General features: G+C 38.5%; 1 protein-coding gene across 2 annotated transcripts in view; it reads left to right on the top strand.

The window, feature by feature from the left end:
• The window catches only part of rbms3 (RNA binding motif, single stranded interacting protein), a 589,803-nt gene that overhangs the window by 255,269 nt on the left and 308,396 nt on the right, over positions 1–26,138 (top strand). Inside the window, exon 4 of one of the 2 annotated variants that reach the window (XM_062030027.1) lies at positions 20,566–20,717. In XM_062030027.1, coding sequence (XP_061886011.1) covers positions 20,566–20,717 — 152 coding nt within the window. Of the gene's footprint in view, positions 1–20,559; positions 20,718–26,138 lie in introns of both variants that reach the window. The other variant, XM_062030026.1, reaches the window with a different exon arrangement.

Genomic DNA, 26,138 nt, shown 5'->3' with positions numbered 1-26,138 from the left:
AGTACTGTATTCCTCTGTTCCGCAGTTACACGTACATTGCTGACATTATTGTGTAGTTTCACGCAGCAGGCTTTCTGTTCCCTGGTGAGTAGTGTGGCACATTAAGGAGTAACGAATGACGCCGTGACACCGGATAGTTATTCAGAGTGTTTTGTTTTTTTCTCCAGCCAACAGACAGCCTATGCTATTTACTTTGCATTACATACACATGTGAGAATTGCATTGGGCCTCAATTTGGAGGGAAAGTAATGTAGAGGGAAACAAAGAGATGGACGCTTTCACAGATTGCCAAGTGGACTAAAATGGACTCAACCAAACTGTGGAACTCTATATTGCCAAAAGTATTTGGCCACCTGCCTTGACTCACATATGAACTTGAAGTGCCATCCCATTCCTAACCCATAGGGTTCAATATGATGTCGGTCCACCTTTTGCAGCTATTACAGCTTCAACTCTTCTGGGAAGGCTGTCCACAAGGTTGCGGAGTGTGTTTATAGGAATTTTCGACCGTTCTTCCAAAAGCGCATTGGTGAGGTCCAGCGTTGGGTTACTGTACCGCCGTTCGTTTCGGCGGTAACTTAATATCTAAAGGGCCGTGAACAATGTGTCACCATTAATAATGTGAGATCTTCCTTCCGCAAAATAGAAACAGGGATACCTCAGGGTAGTGTCTTGGGACCAATACTATTCAGTCTATACATCAATGACCTACCAGATGTATGCACAGATATAGATTTACAGATGTATGCAGATGACACAGAGGTATATACATCAGGTAAGACCTGTACTCTAGTTGCTGAGAAGTTAAATGCTAAATTAGACAAAATAGCATCTTGGCTGGCATCATCCTGTTTAACCCTAAACACTAAAAAGACTAACTCTGTCTGCTTCTCCATTAAAAAGCTACCTCAAACAAACCTGAATATAAAAATTAATGAGGAGGTCATTGAACAAGTACCTAAAGTCAAATATTTGGGCATAATCATAGACTATCAGCTGAATTTTAAAAGTCACATTAAGAAAATGTGTAAAACCCTGAAGGCAAACCTAGGCTGTTTTAAGATTATAAGACACTGCTTAACTCTTAGCTGTGCTTTTACTTTTATGAATGCAATGATTCTTTCACACATATCTTATGGCTTAACTACATGGTCCCAGGCACACCGTCATCAATCAAGACCATTGAGTGTCTTTATAACCGCACCTTGAAAGCTCTAGACAAGAAGAGTATACGATATCATCATTGCCAAATTTTAACCAAATACAATATTTTAAGTTTTACCAATTTTATTTTGTTACACACAGTCAAACTGGTTTTTAAATGCTTGGGTAACTCTGCTCCCCAATTGCTCTGCAAGGCAATTACAAGACTGCAAAGTGGTACCAGATCCACCACCCGAGCAATGTAAAAAGGCAACTGTTGTGTTCCATTCCGTAGAACATCTTTTGCCCAGACTGCCTTTTCAATAAAAGGACCACAACTATGGAACTCTTTACCGGACACTTTGAAAAGTATACCTGCACTTGTCACTTTCAAAAAACAAACACAATTATGGCTAGTTGAGCAACAATCGTGTTCCCATGTTTAGTTTTTACTCATTTTTACTAATTGGTTTTTATCTAGTCTGCACTTTGGCTGTGTTATTATTATTATTGGCTTTTATCTAGTTTGCACTTTGTCTGTATTATTACTATTATCATTATTATCGACTCATTCTATTTTTTATTTTCCTATTTTAATTATGTTGGATCTGTGTTGTTGTTGTTGTTGTTGTTGTTGTTGGGAACAAGTGTTGTAAATTACCTTTGGCTACAAACACTATTATGCATACATCGGATAACTGTTTCAGATGTCTATGTTTTTGTATCTGTCCCTATTTCAAATAAACCTCGATATATATATATATATATATATATATATATATATATATATATATATATATATATATATATATATATATATATATATATATATATATATATATATATATATATAGTAATCTAACGCGTTATTTTTTATATTCAGTAACTCAGTTACCGTTACTACATGATGCGTTACTGCGTTATTTTACGTTATTTTTTATGTAGTATCGGCTAGAAACAGAAGATCTGAGTGTGTTTTATTGCAGCGCTGCGGTGTCTTCCTTCTGTGTCACAAGGAAGAGAAGAGGCGTGCTTTGTGTGGGTGGGGGCGGGTGGGGGCTCCCAGACCGTAGTCGAGGGGCGCAGGGGAGACGTTCCTCCAGGGCCTATGTACTTCGGGGCTAACAACCTTCACTTTACCCGGAAGTGGGTCTTTACAGCTGAGGGTGAATGACGAGGTCGGTGGTTTGTTGCAACTTTGTGACTTTATTGGACGCAGTCATCCACCAAGCTAGAGCACCTGCACGCACTCACTGTCGCCGGTCCCTCACCTCTCTCGCCCACTCACTCACCTCACATGCTGTCATATCTTAAAGGGCCACACACACATACGCTACTCTCATAACAACTAACAAGACATCACGGTGAAGCCAGAAGTCGAGTTTCTTAACATGGAGACATTCTCAATACTTTTCTTTTGTCGAACACAAAAAAAAAATAATTTTGTTAAATGTAAGTTGTGTCTTGGATCAAAGATCCTATCTACTTAAAGTTAAAGTTAAAGTGCCATTATGTTGCAGCTATTTTAAATAGTTTTGTCAACTTGTTCTGGCCTGAAATAAATTGGCCCATTGAAACATATCTTTGTCTTTGTGTGTTGCACGTAGACCACATTGCTTTCTGAGTTCAGTGATGCAAATGCATGTCAAGTTGATCAACAGATTGTATTATTCTCCAGTGCAATAACAGTACTGAAATGAAGGCTAAAAGGGCATTAATGGGAGCCTTAAAAAAAAAAAGGAGAAAAAAAAGAAGTAACTAAATAGTTACTTTTCACAGTAACGCATTACGTTTTGGTGTAAGTAACTGAGTTACTTTTGAAATAAAGTAACTAGTAACTGTAACTAGTTACTGGTGTTCAGTAACTAACCCAACACTGGTGAGGTCACACACTGATGTTGGTCGAGAAGGCCTGGCTCTCAGTCTCCCTTCTCATTCATCCCAAAGGTGTTCTATCAGGTTCAAGGTCAGGACTCTGTGCAGGCCAGTCAAGTTCATCCACACCAGACTCTGTCATCCATGTCTTTATGGACCTTGCTTTGTGCACTGGTGCACAATCATGTTGGAAGAGGAAGGGGCCCGCTCCAAACTGTTCCAACAAGGTTGGGAGCATGGAATTGTCCAAAATGTTTTGGTATCCTGGAGCATTCAAAGTTCCTTTCACTGGAACTAAAGGGCCAAGCCCAACTCCTGAAAAACAACCCCACATCGTAATACCACTTTGTGGCTGAGTTGCTGTTGTTCCCAAACTCTTCCATTTTCTTATAATAAAGCCGACAGTTGACTTTGGAATATTTAGGGGCCAGGAAATTTCACGACTGGATTTGTTGCACAGGTGGCGTCCTATGACAGTTCCACGCTGGAAATCACTGAGCTCCTGAGAGCGGCCCATTCTTTCACAAATGTTTCTACAAACAGTCTCCATGCCTAAGTGCTTGATTTTATACACCTGTGGCCGGGCCAAGGGATTAGGACAATTGATTCTGATCATTTGGATGGGTGGCCAAATACTTTTGGCAATATAGTGTACATGTACCTCTAGTGGTACGTGTGCTCCGTCAAGTAATATGCCGAAGAATCGCTTGATTAAAGTACAATGTTTCCTGTATGTAAACGCAGTGATACTGTTCAAACTGTGTATAATGTTACAGTGGCCAAAAATATTAAAACATACCGTATTTTTCGGACCATAGGGCGCACCGGATTATAAGGTGCACTGCCGATAAATGGTCTCTTTTCGATCTTGTTTCATATATAAGGCGCACCGGATTACAAGGCGCATTAAAGAAGTCCTTTTTTAATTTTTTTCTAAATGTAAAACACTTCCTTGTGGTCTACATAACATGTAATGGTGGTCCTTTGATCAAAATGTTGCATAGATTATGTTTTACAGATCATCTTCAAGCCGCTTTCTGACAGTCGCTTCAGGATGCGGCGTTTTGTGGGTGGTCTAATTTACGTGGTTCACCTTCGACAGCGTCTTCTCCCCGTCATCTTTGTTGTAGCGGTGTAGCGTGCAAGGACGGGAGTGAAAAAAGTGTCAAAAGATGGAGCTAACTGTTTTAATGACATTCAGACTTTACTTCAATCAATCAATAACGAAGCAGCAACTAGTGCAATAACAACGCCGGAAATGTGTCCCGTGTAAAACCGTCTGACCGGAACTCTCTAATAACTAAAGTTCCTTGGGTGAATAATGTAAACTCACTACACCGGTATGTTTTAGCGCTTTCATGGCGAGTTTACTGACAGATATAAGTAAGAACTTTACACTACTTTATATTAGAAAAGGCAACAGTGGAGGATGAATGTCCCATAACAAGAAGATAAAGAAAAAGAAGAAGCTTATCGACTACGGTGTCGGCACGGACTATAAAGGCGGACCTGCGCAATTTTTCAGGACTTATGCAGATCCCAAATACACATCAGCAGGTACCAGAAGATAAGAAACGTTTGTTTTGCATAGTGTTGCGAAACAAAACACCAGATAATATGTCTTACCTTATACACACACCATAATAATATTTGTATGTTGAAGCACAGTACAATCCACCAAGCGGTGCGGCTTCATAGCTTACCAAAGTCGTTGCAGTCTACACGTATCTCTTATGTTTGAATGCCATCTACTGGTCCCATTTATCATTACACCATGTACCAAATAAAATAGCTTCGAGGTGGGTAAGCTCAACCAAATGTATTCCTTATAACCCGTGCACCGAGTTTTGAGAAAAAATATATATTTTAAGTGCGCCTTATTGTCCGTGAAATAGGGTACTTGTTAAATAATACAGCTGCCTTTTTTAATGAATTTTTAGGTCTACTACGCTACTGTATTTTAATGTTGGTCATTATGGTGGTACATGAAGAGGCAAGTTTTTTCTGAGGTGGAACTTAGTGGAAAAAAACAAAGTTTGAGAACCACTGGACTAAACAATAAAAACCGTTGAGTGGAGTTGAATGTTGAAGCACAGTACAAATTACGGTGGTGTACACATCACTGATACATGTGAAAGTGCATTCATGGAATTGTTCCTTTCTTATTGTAAACTTTGATGGTGTTGGATTTAGTAAATTCCACACACGGTTATTACGTGGCAAGATGGACTGGGCAAAGAAATAGGCTAGAAGCCTTTTTAAGTGCTGTGTTCCAGAGATGGAAAGTAGTGAATAATATTAAATGCATTATCATATTACGTGTGTCACTTTAATTAAGTTAAGTGGAACCTCGATTTAGGAACTTGACTGGTTCTTGAACAGGTCTCATAAATAGAAAGTTCATTTATTGAAGCACATTTCTCCTAAAGAATCCATTTAAATGTGAATAATAGTACATTTTTAGTAAAAGTTTGTACAAACCGAGTGTATTCAATCCAACCATACTTCCTTTTAATAGCAATTACAAACACATTGTATTCACTTTTGTTAGCTCCATAAACATTGCAGCAAATTGAAATATGCATGTCGAATGCTTGGCAAAATTATACATGCTTGATTAAATTAAACATGCAATATAGTAACCCCTCGTTCATTTCTGTTAATTGGTTTTAGGCCGGACCGTGGTATATGAATTTTCACCAAGTAGGAATTCCGATATGTTCATAGCTAGAAAGTAAAAGACGCGTTACATCCTTTTTAAAACTTGTTATAAGGGCCCTTTAGACATAAAGGAACACCCACCAACATTAGTTTAATACAGTACTAAAGTATTAGATTAGTACTTTTTACCCATTATTACTGCATTACTATACAAGTAATGCTGCCTGACGTTGAGCCAATCAGTAGTGTTGCGTTGACCAGCTCTTCTCCCAGGGATTTTAAGCTGCTGGTCACTCCCAAGTTCTTTTTCTGGCACATAAGCTGAAGTTTAAATTCATCACCAGGCAGTAGTTGGTATTTTGTGGTTTATTCTCAAAGCTTTGAAGACAAACGTGAGACCAAATCCAGTACAGAAGCGTTCCCCCGCCCAGTCTAGATCGATCTCCCCCCAAAACCCCGGAACTCCTGTCTTCTTCCCTCTGTCCCTCGCTCCCACCCTCGTTGTTTAGACTACTCCCTGAGTTATCTCTACTCCCTGCATTCCACTGCTAAAAGGCAGACACACATTACTTTGCAGACTAAAAAGAAGGAAGAATACGAGCTATTTTGTAATATGACTATGGAAGTAAAGAAGTAACACTTAAATATGGATATATGTAAAAATCTCCTTCCGTCAGTAGCTATGATACTCTTATTGGTTTGGGTCTTCTCTAGTGGCCATTACTATTGTAGTATTGACATATGTAGTTCATTTAGCCACCATTATGCTTGAATATGCTTACAGTAGGCCAAAAATATGCTTTAAAAAAATCTGTGATAGAATGAAGCCCCAAACATCTTCAAAGGACGACTGTATCCCATTGTCCCTAAATGTTAGCACTTTCTGGTAAACAAGTTCATTTTTCTCACACTTTATATCATATAAAAGAAAAAGATGAGATTAGTGTGGTAACTACACACGAAGGTACATTTGCAGATTAAAATGTGATCTACAGCTCCCCTATCCCATGTAAAATCAGGCCGTATCTTCAATCGAATACTTCCGTTAAAAGTGGCCATCAAATGACCTCAAACCGTGTGTAGCTATTTCTACCATCGAATGATGTCAGTCAGGAGAAATCCAATCCCAGAAATGATATCATGAATGATTTATAAGACAGAGAAATGCATTTACCCAAGCAGCAATACAATGAGAAGTTGATGCAAACATCGTAATGGAAAAACACAAAGGTTATGGAGATGTTTTATGAAAGGGAGAAGGCATCTGTGGATATTGTCTGCACAGAGGAGAGATAGGAGAATGTACACTATTATGAATTTGGGAAGACATTTGTGGATATAGTCTGCACTGGGAGACATATTCACAGCTTTTTCTTTATATTGCTAAACTGGATTTCCCATGCATACATACTGTATATGCAAGACCCTTCAACGGAGAGAACAAAGGTAGGGCCAGCATTGCCGTCCTACATGTTAATAATACATGTTTTGTATGAGCTCCTCATGAAACTTTCATCTTTGGAATATGAGCTCACTAAGGGAGATCAAACGTCAAATCAGGGGGTCGTGATTAAGCATATGAAGCGCAAATCAACTCATTTAAATTCACATGAACCCTGCATCAAAATGTATGAGCCATGACATGGATGGCGCCCTAATTTATTGACCTTGTGTCGGTTTTCATAATTAAAGCTGAGATGTGTTTGCGCACATCTGCCACAGTGCAGGTATAATTATGGAGGTTCGATCACAAAAAAAGCAAAAATGGAAGAGTAACCAATAAGTGAGCAAAATGAGTAATTACTTTTTAACCCCATGGGGACAAGTATAAATATCAGTAGTGGGCCGTCAGGGCCTGCAAGACCTTTTCTGCTGGCCTAAACACTTCCAGAAGCTCTGACCTACAGTTAACGCTTAAAATCTGTTCAAATACAAACCCCGTTTCCATATGAGTTGGGAAATTGTGTTAGATGTAAATATAAACGGAATACAATGATTTGCAAATCCTTTTCAACCCATATTCAATTGAATGCACTACAAAGACAAGATATTTGATGTTCAAGCTCATAAACTTGATTTTTATTTTGCAAAATAATAATTAACTTAGAATTTCATGGCTGCAACACGTGCCAAAGTAGTTGGGAAAGGGCATGTTCACCACTGTGTTACATGGCCTTTCCTTTTAACAACACTCAGTAAACGTTTGGGAACTCAGGAGACACATTTTTTAAGCTTCTCAGGTGGAATTATTTTCCATTCTTGCTTGATGTACAGCTTAAGTTGTTCAACAGTCCGGGGGTCTCCGTTGTGATATTTTAGGCTTCATAATGTGCCACACATTTTCAATGGGAGACAGGTCTGTACTACAGGCAGGCCAGTCTAGTACCCGCACTCTTTTACTATGAAGCCACGTTGATGTAACACATGGCTTGGCATTGTCTTGCTGAAATAAGCAGGGGCGTCCATGGTAACGTTGCTTGGATGGCAACATATGTTGCTCCAAAACCTGTATGTACCTTTCAGCATTAATGGCGCCTTCACAGATGTGTAAGTTACCCATGTCTTGGGCACTAATACACCCCCATACCATCACAGATGCTGGCTTTTCAACTTTGCGCCTATAACAATCCGGATGGTTCTTTTCCTCTTTGGTCCGGAGGACATGACGGCCACAGTTTCCAAAAACAATTTGAAATGTGGACTCGTCAGACCACAGAACACTTTTCCACTTTGTATCAGTCCATCTTAGATGAGCTCAGGCCCAGCGAAGCCGACAGCGTTTCTGGGTGTTGTTGATAAACGGTTTTCGCCTTGCATAGGAGAGTTTTAACTTGCACTTACAGATGTAGCGACCAACTGTAGTTAGTGACAGTGGGTTTCTGACGTGTTACTGAGCCCATGTGGTGATATCCTTTACACACTGATGCCGCTTGTTGATGCAGTACAGCCTGAGGGATCGAAGGTCACGGGCTTAGCTGCTTATGTGCAGTGATTTCTCCAGATTCTCTGAACCCTTTGATGATATTACGGACCGTAGATGGTGAAATCCCTAAATTCCTTGCAATAGCTGGTTGAGAAAGGTTTTTCTTAAACTGTTCAACAATTTGCTCACACATTTGTTGACAAAGTGGTGACCCTCGCCCCATTCTTGTTTGTGAATGACTGAGCATTTCATGGAATCTACTTTTATACCCAATCATGGCACCCACTTGTTCCCAATTTGCCTGTTCACCTGTGGGATGTTCCAAATATGTGTTTGATGAGCATTCCTCAACTTTATCAGTATTTATTGCCACCTTTCCCAACTTCTTTGTCACGTGTTGCTGGCCTCAAATTCTAAAGTTAATGATTATTTGCAAAAAAAAAAAATGTTTATCAGTTTAAACATCAAATATGTTGTCTTTGTAGCATATTCAACTGAATATGGGTTGAAAATGATTTGCAAATCATTGTATTCCGTTTATATTTACATCTAACACCATTTCCCAACTCATATGGAAACGGGGTTTGTATATGTGATTGCCAAGGGACATGTAACCAAATATTAACATTGCTGTATGTATACTTTTGACCCAGCAGATTTGGTCACATTTTCAATAGACCCATAATAAATTCATAAAATAACCAAACTTCATAAATGTTTTTTGAGACCAACAAGTATGTGCTCCAATCACTCTATCAAAAAAGAATCTAAGTTGTAGAAATTATTGGAAACTCAAGACAGCCATGACATTATGTTCTTTACAAGTGTATGTAAACTTTTGACCACGACTGTAATACACATTTTTCCAAAGCTCAATAATACCAAAGGCTCAATAATGCATCACCAATAATTGTTCCTCATGCAGCATCTATCATCGCAGTATAATGCAGAGCTGCTAGAAAGTCTTTTTTTTCCGTAAGCCGTAATATGATCAAGCGTGACACAGGTTGAGTTATTGTGCATGTGTGCATGAGAGTGAGTCTAGGTGCATAGGGTGTCATTATTTGAGTGAAGACGTGTCTATCTTGATACCCTAACAGTGCCTCTGGGCTGCAAAGACACACTTCAAGTACTTGTCATTAGCATATATTGCACTCATGGGGAGAATTTCCCTGCTGAATAAAGTGATGCATGATGTTTTGGGCTCTGAAGCAACATATGGTAATTTGTACAGTTTTTATTTAATCATTTTATCCTGGGCCAAGTGCAACCCTGCAAAAGTTTGGGAAAACAATCTAAAGAGAAAATGCGTTTGGGTGGCGGACTAACGTGGTAATCACTGAGCATTTACCCGCCAGTTGGTAAGAGCTAGTTCTAAAATAATTTGACTGTTGTATGGCTACTTTTAAAAAAACGATGACAACTAATTTAGACAAATTGAGGGTTAGGGTATTGCTTCTAACAACCCGCACTCATTTGTGCAAGACGAGGGGTGTCAAAGTCATTTTAGTGCACACGCGGGCCGGACTATTAAAATCAGGGCATTAAAACTAAAAAAATAAAGACAACTTCCGATTGTTTTCTTTGTCTTACTTTGGCCAAAAAAAGAACAAACGCATTCTGAAAATATTACAATAAAAATATAGAAAAAAAATACCGGCAGCAGTAAAGTTTAGATCCATGAAGGACAGAAGAAAGTGAATGAATGTTTATAACTGAATAAATGTACAAATGTATAAAAATGTGTTTTCTTTGGTGTTACTTTTTTTTAATGAATTTAGTAAAGTTTATGACAACCTTTTTCCAAAACACAATATAGAATGTGAGATATAACAGGATAATGCATACATGTATCATTTATTTTCAAAACGGTTACAAAAAAGTGGCACCCCAAAAATTTTCTGTAGGACCCCATTTTTATAACTTGATAGGGCCCCCAGGACCCCATTTTGAAAATTTGTAGCGCCAACACTGATGGAGTATTGGTGCGTACAAAACAGCAGCAGGCGGCTGTGGCCTGCGGGCCGGTTCTAATACTAATCAAATATCATCCCGGGGGCCATTGGTACTTGACTTTGTGTCATGTCTGTGGGATCATGTTTTGTTTTAGACATGTCCTGTTTGGTTTTGGTCACTTAGTTCCTGCTTTTTCACTCCCTCGTTTTGTCACAATAGCAACGATTAGTTTCACCTGTTTCGCATTTTGAGTCACGCACCTGTTTTCACTAATCATGTCACCAGTATTTAGGCTTCCAGTTGCCAGGCAGTCTGTCTGGCGACATTACTTCTGACACCCATGCTATCCTTTGCTTCCTGTTGATAGCATAGTTCATGCTCCATGCTTTCCAGGCAAGTTTTTGTTTATGACCGTAGTTCAGTTTATGTGTTGACGTTCTTTTGTTTCATAACCAAGTTGGTTCTCTGCCTTGTGCGCGCCTTTTGTTTGTGCCCTTTGTTCCTTTTTATAGTAAAATTAAATCATGTCCCTACCTTCACGCCACGTCCGCTTCTATTCTTGCATCTCGGGAAAACAAACACCCCATAGTCCACGTTATGACACTTTGACACTTAGGTGCGAGACTATTCGCGTATCATTAATACTTGGTGGCAAAAATGCAATAATCAGACATCGTGTTTACACTGCATGATTCGGACTCCTCTCAATTGCTCCGTTTATTGCAGTTCTGAGTGTTGCTGGGTCGGGTTTGGTTTTGGAATTGGATTGCATTGTTATGGTATTGCTGTGTATTGTTTTGTTGGATTGATTAATAAAAAAAATTAAAAAATTAAAGAATGTAAAAAATAAAAAATAATAATAATAAAATTAAAAAAAATCGATTTTTAAAAAATGAGAATCGATTCTGAATCGCACAACGTGAGAATTGCGATTCGAATTCGAATCTATTTTTTCCCACACCCCTAATGTATATATATCGCAGTGTGGATTTTGGCCACATTGACCATCCGTATTTCCTAATGTCAGCAACTCTGAATGAAGCTCATCACTCTGTGCCAAACCGTCTTTGTTTTTGGCTAACACCTCAATTGCATAGTGAAGTTCTCACAGTAAGATATGCAAAAAAAAATATTTAAAAAACAGCGACAAGGTTGTCAGCTTTATCATGTCCCCCACACTTCCTGTCACATACGCATTTGGATTCCTCCTGTTCCTCCTGGTGGCAAGGTGAAGGAATTATGCTCATCCAAAGCTCCGTCCACCCGGGGGCCTTTCCATTAACCTTCTTCAATGGTGGTCACTGGCAATGGGCCAAACAAGCGCCATTCCACAGGGGTGAGCTAGCACCTCTGGCAGGAAGGAAAGGATACAAGTGCAAAACTCTGTCTAAAATGGATTGAATAGGCATACATTTATAATTACGTTAGGATGCATGGAGACTCCAATGTGTGCACACCTCAATCACAGTTTCATTCATACCCCGCGAGCAGAGTGTACGCTGGGGCTGACATTAGAGGAAATTAAATCTCCTGCTTGAATGTGCCGGCCCATTTTTTTAAGACGCTCCTGTTTCTGCCACCCATAATCTGCTCATCTGGTCGTTTGGGCTTTGTAGTGTGGAATGTCATGAAAGGGAGAATTTAGCGAGGCAACCGTGCTTAAACGTAATCCCACCCGCGAGCCGAGCCGAGCTTTTTTTATTCTACGGTGTATATCGTAGAAGACGCTTTCATTCAACTGCCCGTGCAGAGCTCAGTAAAGTCTCGTACAGCTAAGTTGGTTGTTGAACTCTTTAAGTCAGCCAGGAGACGTTGCTTTGACATAATCCCGACAAACAGACTAAAAATTCCCAAGGAATGTGACATAAATCCACGACTGCACGCATCAAATATAGCAAGAGGGTAAAAGGTACGTTATTATAAACCAGCAGATTTCATTGAGCCTCGTCTGTTTTCAAATTCCGGGGAACATAAACTCTAGTTATTTTTTCTCGTGCATGAATTTGATAAACCTTCAAAAGAAGGATGAGCTAAAGAGTTAAAAAAATTTTTATAAAAAATGTAATGGCGGTACTGACACCATCTGAATGACTTTATTCCCTTTTTTTTTTTTCATTTAATTTTTATTTATCTCCTTCATTGATGTGCATTTTTGATAGACAATTATACCACAATTATTCAGTTATACAGTTACACACCAATGCCTGAGAAGGAGCAGGATGAAGAAAAACCTTATATTTCCCTGCCCCCTTCAACCTAATACGTAGTCTTACTTAATGATATCATATAAACCAACAATTATATCCAAATATAACAAAAACAAACAAAAAAACACACAAAAAATACACAAGTGCAAAACTTCATGAAGTACAAACCGAACAAAAAAAACAAAAGAAGTAATATACACCTCACGGGATGATACAAAACAAATACAAAACCAGGCAAAAAATAAGTAAAATAATAAATATAAAGCAAAATGTAATCACTGATTTTATTGTTCTGTCTTTATATATATTTTTTCAATTGGAATATATTTTTACAATCTTTTATCTCATTGTAAAGAGAACACCATAGTTTAACACCCACCACTGATATGCACATTTGTTTTAAAGTTGTCCTTGAATACTGATGTTGGAAATTACCTTTTCTTCTACGCTCTTCATTCTCTGAAGTGATGACAAACATTTGTTGTAAATTTGCTGGTAATGTTTTACTTTTAGCCTTAAACATGACACATAATGTCTGTAACTTTACTAGCTCCTGCAATTTCAATAAACCCTTAATTAATGAATAATATGTTAGTGTGTTCTAAGTAATCTACTTTATGAATAATCCTTATAGCTCTTTTCTGTAGATAATACAATGCCATTATGTTACTTTTATATGTGTTCCCCGACACTTCCACACAGTAGCTGATATATGGCAATATAAGTGCACAATACAATATACGCATTGCCCTATAATCAATTTGAATAAAAGATAATGTTGGATATCAGTGGCGGGCTGTGCGTTTCCCACCTAGGTCTTCAGTGATGACTTCAATGATGACCTCTCAAAATAATTATAATAAAATAATTCATTATTGAACAATGTATTGCCTATTAAGTTGTTTTAGTTCAAAAAATTAATTAACCCTTGTGTGGTGTTTGGGTCTGTGGGACCCGTTTTCATTTTTTATTAAAAGAAAAATTATACAATTAATTAATTTTTCCTTCTGAGACTCTCTGACTTTGGCTCATTCTCTGTGAAGAACATATATCAGAATACATATTTAATGACCACACACCATACACCCCCCCTACACATTTCTATTACATATAAAATGCCCGGGCCATTACACACACACACACACACACACACACACACACACACACACACACACACACACACACACACACACACACACACACAGCAGGCCTAGACAGGAGGAGGACAGAGTGTAGGTACACAGAACATCAGAGGGTCAAATGTGCGAGAAAATGAGAGCAGACGGTGTTGACAAACAATGTTGCAACCTTGTGTGGGAACCGCAGGTTTCTGCGGGATGCAGAAACTGGCAGATACATTTTCCGTGCAACGTTCATATTGTTGTTACTCAGCCAGTGTTTGTGGGTCTGATGGACCCGTTGCATTTTGTGGCTTTTAATGCCTCACAATCAAACACTTTTATGTTAAAATACTGAACAGATGTTTATTGGGATAAGGTAAACATCTGTTCAGATGTTTATTGGGATAAGGTAAACATCTGTTCAGTATTTTAACATAAAAGTGTTTGATTGTGAGGCATTAAAAGCCACAAAATGCAACGGGTCCATCAGACCCACAAACAGTGGCTGAGTAACAACAATATGAACATTACACAAGGGTTAAATTAAATTCAAGTTTGATGAAAAAGGTATGAACAATGTTGTAATATATGGCTGCAAAATTAGCCAAAGCAGCTAGCATGCTGGGGTTAGCATGCTAACATGCAGTGGCGGCCCGTGCGTTTCCCACCTAGGCCTTCAGTGATGTCCGACTTCAATGATTACCTCTCAAAATACCATCATCGATGTCTCCACATGACCATTGCTGGAGGAATACTATACAGAAACACATTTGCACACCACTGGGCATTGTACAAAACAGGTTATTTTATGGGGCATTTAAAAGTCAATAAACCCGCATCAGCAATTAAAACATATCTTATGTGGTACTGTCAAAATTAAAATTGCAAAAACAAACAAAATATCTGAATTCCGACATGGTCTCACAAGATGTAGTTTCTCTTTAAACATCCTTCTTGAAAATGGCCTTGCAAATATGTGTGTTGTCTTGTCTAATCATAAAAGATGCAGCCGAGGCGTGTTGGCTGAGTTCTTAAAGTTTCCACAGCGTGCTCGTCAATCACATCCAGCTGCCGGCATGTCTACATTAAACAACCTAAACGGGGCTACTGCGCATGTTCTTCACTACTGTGGCATTCTGGGTAATGGAGTTCTCATGTTACCTAGCTCATAACATCACTATATATCTGCCTGAGGCCATCTAGAAGGTCTTACTGACAACAACGAGTGATCTGATTGGCTATTGGAACTGTCTATCAACTGTATGTGCACAGACGCCAGCATTGCTGAATCTGAAGGCTCTAGGCAGATTTGGTACAGCATGGCAACATAAGCTAGCTGAATTCTGATTGGATAAAAACTCTATAAACTAAAAACAACAGTGCTGGAAGGAGCATAATACGACATGAAGAGAATATGAATACTTTTAGATATTTAGGGAAAGTAAATACAAAAATACTTTTATCTTTAATTATGATCATGATTTCTGGTTATGTTAGACCAGCAGAGAAGGCCTTGACGGCACACCACTGTTGGATATAGAGAACATACAAACCCTTTATATATTCAATCACAATTATAGAAATTCATTGATTTGGTGCATTTGCAAACAGCTAAAATTATGTACAAAGCAAACTATAACCTGCTACCCAAGAATGTACAACAATTCTTCTCAACAAAAGAGGGGAAATATAACCTTAGAGGAAAATCTAATTTAAAACATGTGTATGCTCGTACAACACTTACAACTTTTAGTATATCAGTATGTGGAATTAAATTATGGAATGAATTAAGCAAAGAAATCCAACCAAGCACCGATATGATTCAGTTTAACAGACTGTTCAAACTACAAGTGTTCACAAAGTACACAGAACAAGAATTATGATGAACATCTTGAACCCTTTTTTTCCCCTTTTTTTCATTGAGACAAAGATTATTTATGTATTTAATAGTTGTTTGCTTACTATGGTATATTATTTATTATTTATTTATTTGTTCACTGTTCTGTTACAAAGACAAGGAAATTGGGCAACACTTTAGTATGGGGAACATATTCACCATTAATAAGTTGCTTATTAACATGCAAATTAGTAACATATTGGCTCTTAGTTAGTCATTATTAAGTACTTGTTAATGCCTTATTCTGCATGGCCTTATTATACAACCAGTAAGCCATTAGCTAAGAGTAGAAATGCCGATATTATCGGCCGATAAATGCGTTAAAATGTAATATCGGAAATTATCGGTATCAGTTGTTTTTTTTTGTTTTATTAAATCACCAAAAAAACCTCTCTTCCCAATTTATACTCATTCACACAAAAGGGTTGTTTCTTTCTGTTATTAGTATTCTGGTTCAATATATATAAATGATAAATGGGTTATACTTGTATAACGCTTTTCTACCTTCAAGGTACTCAAAGCGCTTTGACAGTATTTCCACATTCACCCATTCACACACACATTCACACACTGATGGCGGGAGCTGCCATGCAAGGCGCTAACCAGCAGCCATCAGGAGCAAGGGTGAAGTGTCTTGCCCAAGGACACAACGGACGTGACGAGGAAGGTAGAAGGTGGGAATTGAACCCCAGTAACCAGCAACACTCCGGTTGCTGACCCGGCCACTCTACCAACTTCGCCACGCCGCCCCTTATATCAATACAGTCTGCAAGGGATACAGTCCGTAAGCACACATTATTATGTGTGCTGCTGGTCCACTAATAGTACTAACCTTTAACAGTTAATTTTACTAATTTTCATTAATTACTAGTTTCTATGTAACTGTTTTTATATTGTTTTACTTTCTTTTTTATTCAAGAAAATGTTTTTAATTTATTTATCTTATTTTATTTTATTATTTTTTTTAAAAAGTACCTTATCTTCACCATACCTGGTTGTCCAAATTAGGCATAATAATGTGTTAATTCCACGACTGTATATATCGGTTGGTATCGGTATCGGTTGATATCGGTATCTGTAATTAAAGAGTTGGACAATATTGGAATATCGGATATCGGCAAAAAGCCATTATCGGACATCCCTAGCTAAGAGTCTTCCCTCAATAAGGTTAGGGTTAGGGTTAGGATTAGGGTACTTAGAATATGTTCCCCTAGTGTCCAAATAACTAAATTAAGTGTTTGTTATTTAGAATATTTTCCCCATACTAAAGTGTTACCGGAAATTGGATAAGATTGCTATGGTATGAAAAGGGTTAGGATTAAATAAGCTCTGATTCTTCCTACTCCTTTTCGGACGTGCTGTAATGAAACAACTGAAATTGTGTGATGCATTAAATTGTATCGTTCGTATGCATGTTCGAAATAAACTGAAACTGAACTGAACTGAACTGAAAGTGACCAGTAAATGTGACCACGCGTTTTTGTGTGTAATGGTCGGATAGAAAGATACTTTATCTTCCCCTAATTCAAAGTGTGATGTTTGATGTAAAGTCTTTTGAGACTCACAAAGACTGGGACAGTCTTAGGTTGGTTTTAATTTTACCATCTTTAAGGTCTATTTCTGTTTCAGTGTTTTTTTGTGTGGTTTTTTTGTTGTACATTCTGGTTAATAGGGCGTTGATTAATCTCACCTGTCTGTGATTATTGATCAGGAGGGTCACCTGCTCCTGATCGTTAATCAGAGAGCTTTAAATGTGAGTGTCACGCTGCCCTCCTCGCAGGTCCATTGTTCGCCAACACATGAAATATGAAATGACATGTATGTGTAAAAATTTTAAGTGCTCCCCCTCTGGCCAACATATATAATAACAAGTGTGTGTAAGAAATTGAAATGTGCCCCCTTTGGCCAAAATTAATTTTAAAAAATAAATATGTATATAGAGACATACTGTAATAACTTGAAGTAAATAATGAAGCTTAAAAACCAATTACAAACAAAAAATTCAACAACAAAAAAATGTACTCAAATCTTACCTATTTTAAGTGTGCATAGTTTGTATATATTATTAATTTTTAATTTTAATTTAATCTATATATATCTAGAAAGGGTGGTCCTAAAGAGGTAGGCATTTTTCAGAGGTCTCAAGAAGGTAATAAATACAATAGTGTGTGTGTTTTTGTATTTCTACACTTCTTGAGACATCAACAAGGAAAAGTAACTTCCATATGAGGACCGGTGAACAAGTTAGCACCGAAATCATGGTCCCAATAGAGAAAACCATTGCATCTAATAGAGAGCCAAAAACTAGAGTCTGTGAACATTGCTCCAATGTCAGGATTTTTCGTTGATTTAATGTGCATACAAAAGTAAACCTTGGCAGGTGCAAAGGCAGCAATATATGATAAAACAAGCTAAAGAAGGACTTCCCTATTCATTCCCGAAAAAACCCGCCAGGTGAACAGCTGATTCTACGACTTCTGGTGCTGGAGTAAGACAACCCGTGTCCCATATGTGACCATAGGATGAACAAATACACTACGGTACTAAGACTATAGTGGCCATTAACAGTTAGCTTCCACAGCTGGGTTGCCCAAAGTGCGGCACAGGTTGCCATCTGTGGTCCGTGACTCATTTGTCATCGGCCTTAAGCACATTACAAAAAAATAAAGATCTCATTTGCACCCCTGTTGGTGAAATCTATCAAAATTAGGGTGGTCCCAAAAAGAAGACATTTTTCACATTGACTGTGTGTCGGTTTTAAAAGTGCTCCCCCCTCTGGCTAACATACGTAACAACAATTGTGTGTAAGAAATTTAAATGCGTATATATATATATATATATATATATATATATATATATATATATATATATATATATATATATATATATATATATATATATATATACGACTTTGTATATATATACTATATTGCCAAAAGTATTTGGCCTCCTGCTTTCACTCACATATGAACTTGAATTGTCCAAAATGTTTTGGTATCCTGGAGCATTCAAAGTTCCTTTCACTGGAACTAAGGGGCCAAGGCCAACTCTTGAAAAACACCCCCACACCATAATTCCTCCTCCACCAAATTTCACAGTCGACACAATGCAGTCCGAAATGTAGCGTTCTCCTGGCAACCTCCAAACCCAGACTGGTCCATCAGATTGCCAGATGGAAAAGCGTGATTCATCACTCCAGAGAAGGCGTCTCCAGTGCTCTAGGGTCCAGTGGCGACGTGCTTTACACCACTGCATCCCACGCTTTGCATTGGACTTGGTGATGTATAGCTTAGATGCAGCTGCTCCACCATGGAAACCCATTTCATGAAGCTCTCTGCGTACTGTACGTGGGCTAATTGGAAGGTCACATGAAGTTTGGAGCTCTGTAGCAACTGACTGTGCAGAAAGTCTTTGCACTATGCGCTTCAGCATCCACTGACCCCTCTCTGTCAGTTTACGTGGCCTACCACTTGGTGACTGAGTTGCTGTTGTTCCCAAACTCTCTTCCATTTTCTTATAATAAAGTTGATTTTGGAATATTTAGGAGCGAGGAAATTTCACGACTGGATTTGTTGCACAGGTGGCATCCTATGACAGTTCCACGCTGGAAATCACTGAGAGCGGCCCATTCTTTCACAAATGTTTGCAGAAACAGTCTCCATGCCTAAGTGCTTGATTTTATACACTGGGCCACGTGATTAGGACACCTGATTCTTATCATTTGGATGGGTGGCCAAATACTTTTGGCAATATAGTGTGTGTATTTTTATATATATATATATATATATATATATATATATATATATATATATATATATATATATATATATATATATATTTATACAGAGACATACTGTAATAACTTTAGGTAAATAATGAAGATTACAAACTAATTACAAACAAAAAAATGTTTTAAATAACTAAAAGCTTAACTTTCTTATATTTGCATAGTATGTATATATTATTAATGTTGTAAATACGAATCTTTATATGTCTAGAAAGTGTGGTCCTAAAGAGGTAGGCATGGTCTCAAGAAGGTAAGAAATACGAGAACGTGTGTGTGTGAGTGTGTGCGTGCGTGTGTGTGTGGGTGTGTGTGTGTGTGTGTGTTTGTGTCCCCGCCCCCACCCACAGAGACAAAGAAATTGACGAAGGTTCACTCAGTTTCTTTCATTCTGCTATACATAACTCAGAAAGTTATTGACGGATTTTGAAGAAACTTTCAGGAAATTTTAAATACGGGGTAGAGCACAGATATTGGACTGTGGGGGTGATCTAGATCATCGTCTGGATTCAGAATATTTAAATGTGTTTTTTTTACTATTGGGAGGTATAGGGCCTGGTTTGTAGTTATGAAGACATTCATAGTATGGGTTTTGTAAAGATGTTTGCGTTGTACTGTACATTCCTTTCCCTGACTTCTGCAGCCTCTGCCCATGTATTTGCTGGTCACTGACTTCAAAGTGGAATTAGGCTTCTCAAACAGAAAAATAGCCCAGAAGCTAAAAAAAAAAAAACGTGATCACTGTTACCCAGTAGCACATCACAAATACACACATCCATACTTGATAGACGAATATGTTCCGCTTGCCAAATGTATGAGTTCAAAAAGCATTTGGTTGCACTGTTGACAGCTTTACGACTCTCTCCTCATGACACGGAGCCAATGCATATTTCATCATTTCTACTCTCGATCACAATATTCTCAAACTGTTTTCCCTTTTCTCTCTCTCTCTTTCTCCTTTACGGCTGATCTTCAATGCGCTGGCTTTGCAGCAACAGGAGCAGGACCCTACCAACCTGTACATCTCCAACCTACCCATCTCCATGGACGAGCAGGAGCTAGAGAACATGCTGAAGCCTCTGGGGCACGTCATCTCCACCAGGATACTGAGGGATGCCAACGGGGTCAGCAGGGGAGTTGGCTTCGCCAGGTACGCTCGGCTAATGGGACCAAAATCAGATTAACACTGTCTTTCACTTTAGTTGAAATGATTATCAACGGTAATCATTAATAAAGTGATTAAAGATTTCAACGCAACTTATCATCTGTAGGGCAGAATTACTCAAAATCCCTAAAACGTCTCTGGAAACACATTTCGTGCAACACCATTGTGCGTCGGTGGTGCACAAATGGGCAGTCGACTTGGTAGCTACAGGCTACTGAAACAAGTCGATATGGAATATGCCCGTGGTGTGCAGTCAGTAATGCCTTCTCTACTGGCCTAACATAAATAGAAATTGTGATCATAATTGAAAATATATATATATATTTTTTTTACTTTTCCTAAATATCTAAAAGTATTCATATTCTCTTCATGTCATATTATGACATGGAGAGACAAATGCTTAGTGTGATGGTGCTTAGCTCCTAGTGTAATGCTGAGCATGCTAGACTGGTCAATGACACATCGACATACAGGCCAACGGGTGAAATATATGCCCGTTAGCCTGTATGTCGATGTGTCATCCAACTGACAGGGCAAAATATATTTTCGACAAATAAAACCTATGTGGATATGGGTAGAGTCAGTGCCTATTTCGTTCTCAATATGCTGAGGAAATGGGTTCCAACATTAGCACGGCTGTCATGGCAATGTGAAAGGTACGGAGACAGCTAAATCACATGATAAAATAATGTGAAAGGTATGGAGACAGCCAAATCACATGATAAAATAATACCTCATTCGTGTTTGCCATATAACTTGGTACATGTAGTCCACAATATGCAATCTGAAACGTTTGAAACAGTAACCTATAGGCATACCTTGGTAAAATGTTTTAATTTTGGGTTGAGCTGGATTGGGCTTAGTATCTGGCAACCTCAGATGGGGAGGAGACTCCAGAATTTTGATCGTGATTGCAGTACCATTTCTGTCCAGATTCTTACATATGGCTCCTTTTAAGTAGAGTCGAGTAATATATACTGTAACTCAAATACAAGTAGCCAAAGTGTTACTTAAAGGCCTACTGAAATGATTTTTTAAAATTTAAACGGGGATAGCAGATCCATTCTATGTGTCATACTTGATCATTTCGCGATATTGCCATATTTTTGCTGAAAGGATTTAGTAGAGAACATTGACGATAAATTTCGCAAATTTTGGTCGCTGATAAAAAGAGCCTTGCCTGTACCGGAAGTAGCGTGACGTCACAAGTTGAAAGGCTCCTCACATTTCCCCATTGTTTACACCAGCAGCGAGAGCGATTCGGACCGAGAAAGCGACGATTACCCCATTAATTTGAGCCAGGATGAAAGATTTGTGGATGAGGAACGTGAGAGTGAAGGACTAGAGTGCAGTGCAGGACGCATATTTTTTCGCTCTGACCGTAATTTAGGTAAAAGCTGGCTCATTGGATTCCACACTCTCTCCTTTTTCTATTGTGGATCACAGATTTTTATTTTAAACCACCTCGGATACTATATCCTCTTGAAAATGAGAGTCGAGAACGCGAAATGGACATTCAGTGCCTTTTATCTCCACGACAATACATCGGTGAAGCACTTTAACTACGGAGCTAACGTGATAGCATCGTGCTCAAATGCAGATAGAAACAAAAGAAATAAACCCCTGACTGGAAGGATAGACAGAAAATCAACAATACTATTAAACCATGGACCTGTAACTACACAGTTAATGCTTTCCAGCTTGGCGAAGCTTAACAATGCTGTTGCTAACGACGCCATTGAAGCTAACTTAGCAACGGGACCTCACAGAGCTATGATAAAAACATTAGCTATCCACCTACACCAGCCAGCCCTCATCTGCTCATCAACACCCGTGCTCACCTGCGTTTCAGCGATCGACGGAAGGACGAAGGACTTCACCCGATCATCCGTGCGGTCGGCGGCTAGCGTCGGATAGCGCGTCTGCTATCCAAGTAAGTCCTCCTGGTTGTGTTGCTACAGCCAGCCGCTAATACACCGATCCCACCTACAACTTTCATTTTTGCAGTCTTCATTGTTCATTAAACAAATTGCAAAAGATTCACCAACACAGATGTCCAGAATACTGTGGCATTTTGAGATGAAAACAGAGCTTTTTTGTATTGGATTCAATGGTGTCCGAATACTTCCGCTTAACTATTGACGTCACGCGCATACGTCATCATACATAGACGTTTTCAACCGGAAGTTTAGCGGGAAATTTAAAATTGCACTTTATAAGTTAACTCGGCCGTATTGGCATGTGTTGCAATGTTAAGATTTCATCATTGATATATAAACTATCAGACTGCGTGGTCGGTAGTAGTGGGTTTCAATGAAAAAACTACTCAAATACTGAGTAAAGAGTCATTTATTGATATTTCCTGATTTATTTGGGTGCTATTTTGTAATGACAATTGCACTATAACCATAGTAGAATGTACCACAAAATATGCACATTTTCCAGTCCCTTATTATATAACAGCATATGCTCAACTAAAACAAAACACATTTACAACTTACTGCACCATGTTTTCTCTAGTGGGAAGTGGAATTATTGTCGGAAATGTGAACATTTCTGCTGACACAGATGACAGGGCATGATAAAGCTGTTTTTTTTCCTAGTTGGTGAGTAAATACTGATAAGCTTCGTCTCGTCTGACCGCACGCCGTCATGCCACTTTTTACAGTGTGTGGTCACGTGACTGTCAGGTTCAGATTGTTTGGTTAAATGGTGTCAAACGTCACAAGTGCGTACGTTGGACTGATGGAACACAGTTATGGGAGAAATCTCTCTATAACGAGTAAAGGTGTAACGATTGATCGATATAATGATAGAAATCGATTTGTATTCCTAAATTTCAAGTAGATCAGTACTTGGCAAGTTTGCCTCCTAGAACAGGGGTGTCAAAGTCATTTTATCTCAGGGGCCGAATGGTGGAATAACAATAGAACAAACTTATTATAAAAATATTACAATATAAATATAGAAAAAAATACCGGCAGCGGTAAAGTTTAGATCCAAGGCCCAAGCTGTTTGTTTACATGCTTTTTTTTATTTCTCTTTGCTATCTGGGCTGACCCTAATTAGAATAAAAACTAAGAATCATCTTTTGATATGATGTACTTAGTCCATAAGTAACAAATGTGTGCTTCATGTTTAGTGACATGCTAATTCTTATTTTTACACTTTTTTTTTTCCAAATTCCATTGTATGTTATACTCTTCTGACACCACCAGATGGCAGTATAAGGGTCCACATAGGCGGCCATAGGACCCCAATTTAGTAGTGTACTCAATTTTGGAAATAAGAGCTAAAAGGTGCTGTCCACACATGTGGCCACTAAGCCTTTAGAGGTTGTTAAGGAAAGAAGAAAGTGAATGAATGTTTATAACTGAATACATTTACATATGCATAAACATTTTCTTTCATTTGCATTATTATTATTTTTTATGAATTAAGTAAAGTTTATGACAACCTTTTTCCCAAAACACAATATAGAATGTGAGATATAACAGGATAATGCATACATTTATCAGTTGTTTTCAAAACGATGACAAAAAAGTGGGACCCCATTTTTATGACTTGATGGGGTCCCCGGGACCCCATTTTGAAAATTCCTAGCGCCAACACTGATGGAGTATTATTGGTGCGTGCAAAACAGCAGCAGGCGGCTGTGGCCTGCGGGCCGGTTCTAATACTAATCAAATATCATCCATAGATAGTGCTTTGACTTTGACGCGTAGGTCCTAGAAGATAGGTATCGATCTAATATAGTTTTAAACGGAAATTGATATTAGAAAAAGGAAAACATTGGACTTAAGAACAACACTTAACACATAACACTTTTAGTAATGAGGTTAAACTACATCAGAACAAAAATGACGGAAATCTACGATGGTCCAGAAAGGTAAAACCAGACATTATCATAAATTACACCACAAAGACTTTCAGCTACAGCACGATTGCAAAAGCCACGACAAAGACAAACGACACGACCCAATCATACTTGCCAACCTTGAGACCTCCGAATTCGGGTGGGGGGGGGGGGGGGATGTTGGTGGTAGCGGGTGTGTATATTGTAGTGTCCCGGAAGAGTTAGTGCTGCAAGGGGTTCTGGGTATTTGTTCTGTTGTGTTTATGTTGTGTTACGGTGCGGATGTTCTCCCGAAATGTGTTTGTCATTCTTGTTTGGTGTGGGTTCACAGTGTGGCGTATATTTGTAACAGTGTTAAAGTTGTTTATACGGACACCCTCATTGTGACCTGTATGGCTGTTGAACAAGTATGCATGGCATTCATTTGTGTGTGTGTACAAGCCGCATATATTATGTGACTGGGCCGGCACGCTGTTTGTGTGGACGCCAGGGTGGAGAAGAAATACTGCACACACTAAAAAATGCTGGGTTATTTTGATAACACAATTTATGAGTTGCGAGTGTTGGGTTAAATTTTGGAGTTATTTTTATGAAGAGCAATCTATTTTTTGGGTTATATAGGTATTATTTTAACTCAATTTCTGTTTTTTCAAACGCTATGAACCATTTTTGGGTTGTGTTTCAATGAGTAATGCATTTTTGGGTAAAAGGCTTTTTTTTTTTTAAATTAAAAATGTACTTTTTTTTTTAAGGGAAATTTATTAAGGATTAATCTTATTAACATTATTTACAATCACACATCTTATGTGCATGGAAATATTTGAGCATGCTGTATAGAAAGAAAATGACCATACACGGCAATTCTTGTGAAAAAAATGTCACTCATATCTTGCTTTTGAGTATATTTTAATGAAAAAAATCATAATTTTGATCAGTAGTTGGGAAGGAGTAAGACAAACCAGCAGTAAAACTAAAAGAGGGTGTTGCAGAAAGAAGCAGGAGTATGAAACAAAGGCCAGGTATGAAGAACTAATCTTATGGGTTATTATAAAGAGAATGAGGTGGGAACACGGTATGAGATGGAGGTAGAATGAGCTACAGAGAGCATTAGAAATGTGTAGAATAGGAGAAGGTTTCGAGCAAACCTACTCAGTGGCCTAGTGGTTAGAGCGTCCGCCCTGAGATCGGTAGGTTGTGAGTTCAAACCCCGGCCGAATCACAGCAAAGACTATAAAAATGGGACCCATTACCTCCCTGCTTGGCACTAAGCATCAAGGGTTGGAATTGGGGGTTAAATCACCAAAAATGATACCCGGGCATGGCACCACTGCTGCTCACTGCTCCCCTCACCTCCCAGGGGGTGAACACGGGGATGGGTCAAATGCAGAGGACAAATTTCACCACACCAAGTGTGTGTGTGACAATCATTGGTACTTTAACTTTAACTTAACTTAAAGAACTAGAATGGAACACACAGTAGGGAAGGAATTCATATGGCTCCGTTCCTGGGTGGATCTCGAGTGAGAGGAAGGTCGGGGGAATTATTTTGC

The sequence above is a fragment of the Entelurus aequoreus genome, linkage group LG20 (assembly GCF_033978785.1).
Source record: "Entelurus aequoreus isolate RoL-2023_Sb linkage group LG20, RoL_Eaeq_v1.1, whole genome shotgun sequence".
Classification (NCBI taxonomy): domain Eukaryota; kingdom Metazoa; phylum Chordata; class Actinopteri; order Syngnathiformes; family Syngnathidae; genus Entelurus; species Entelurus aequoreus.
This window is presented reverse-complemented; position numbering and strand designations above follow the sequence as displayed.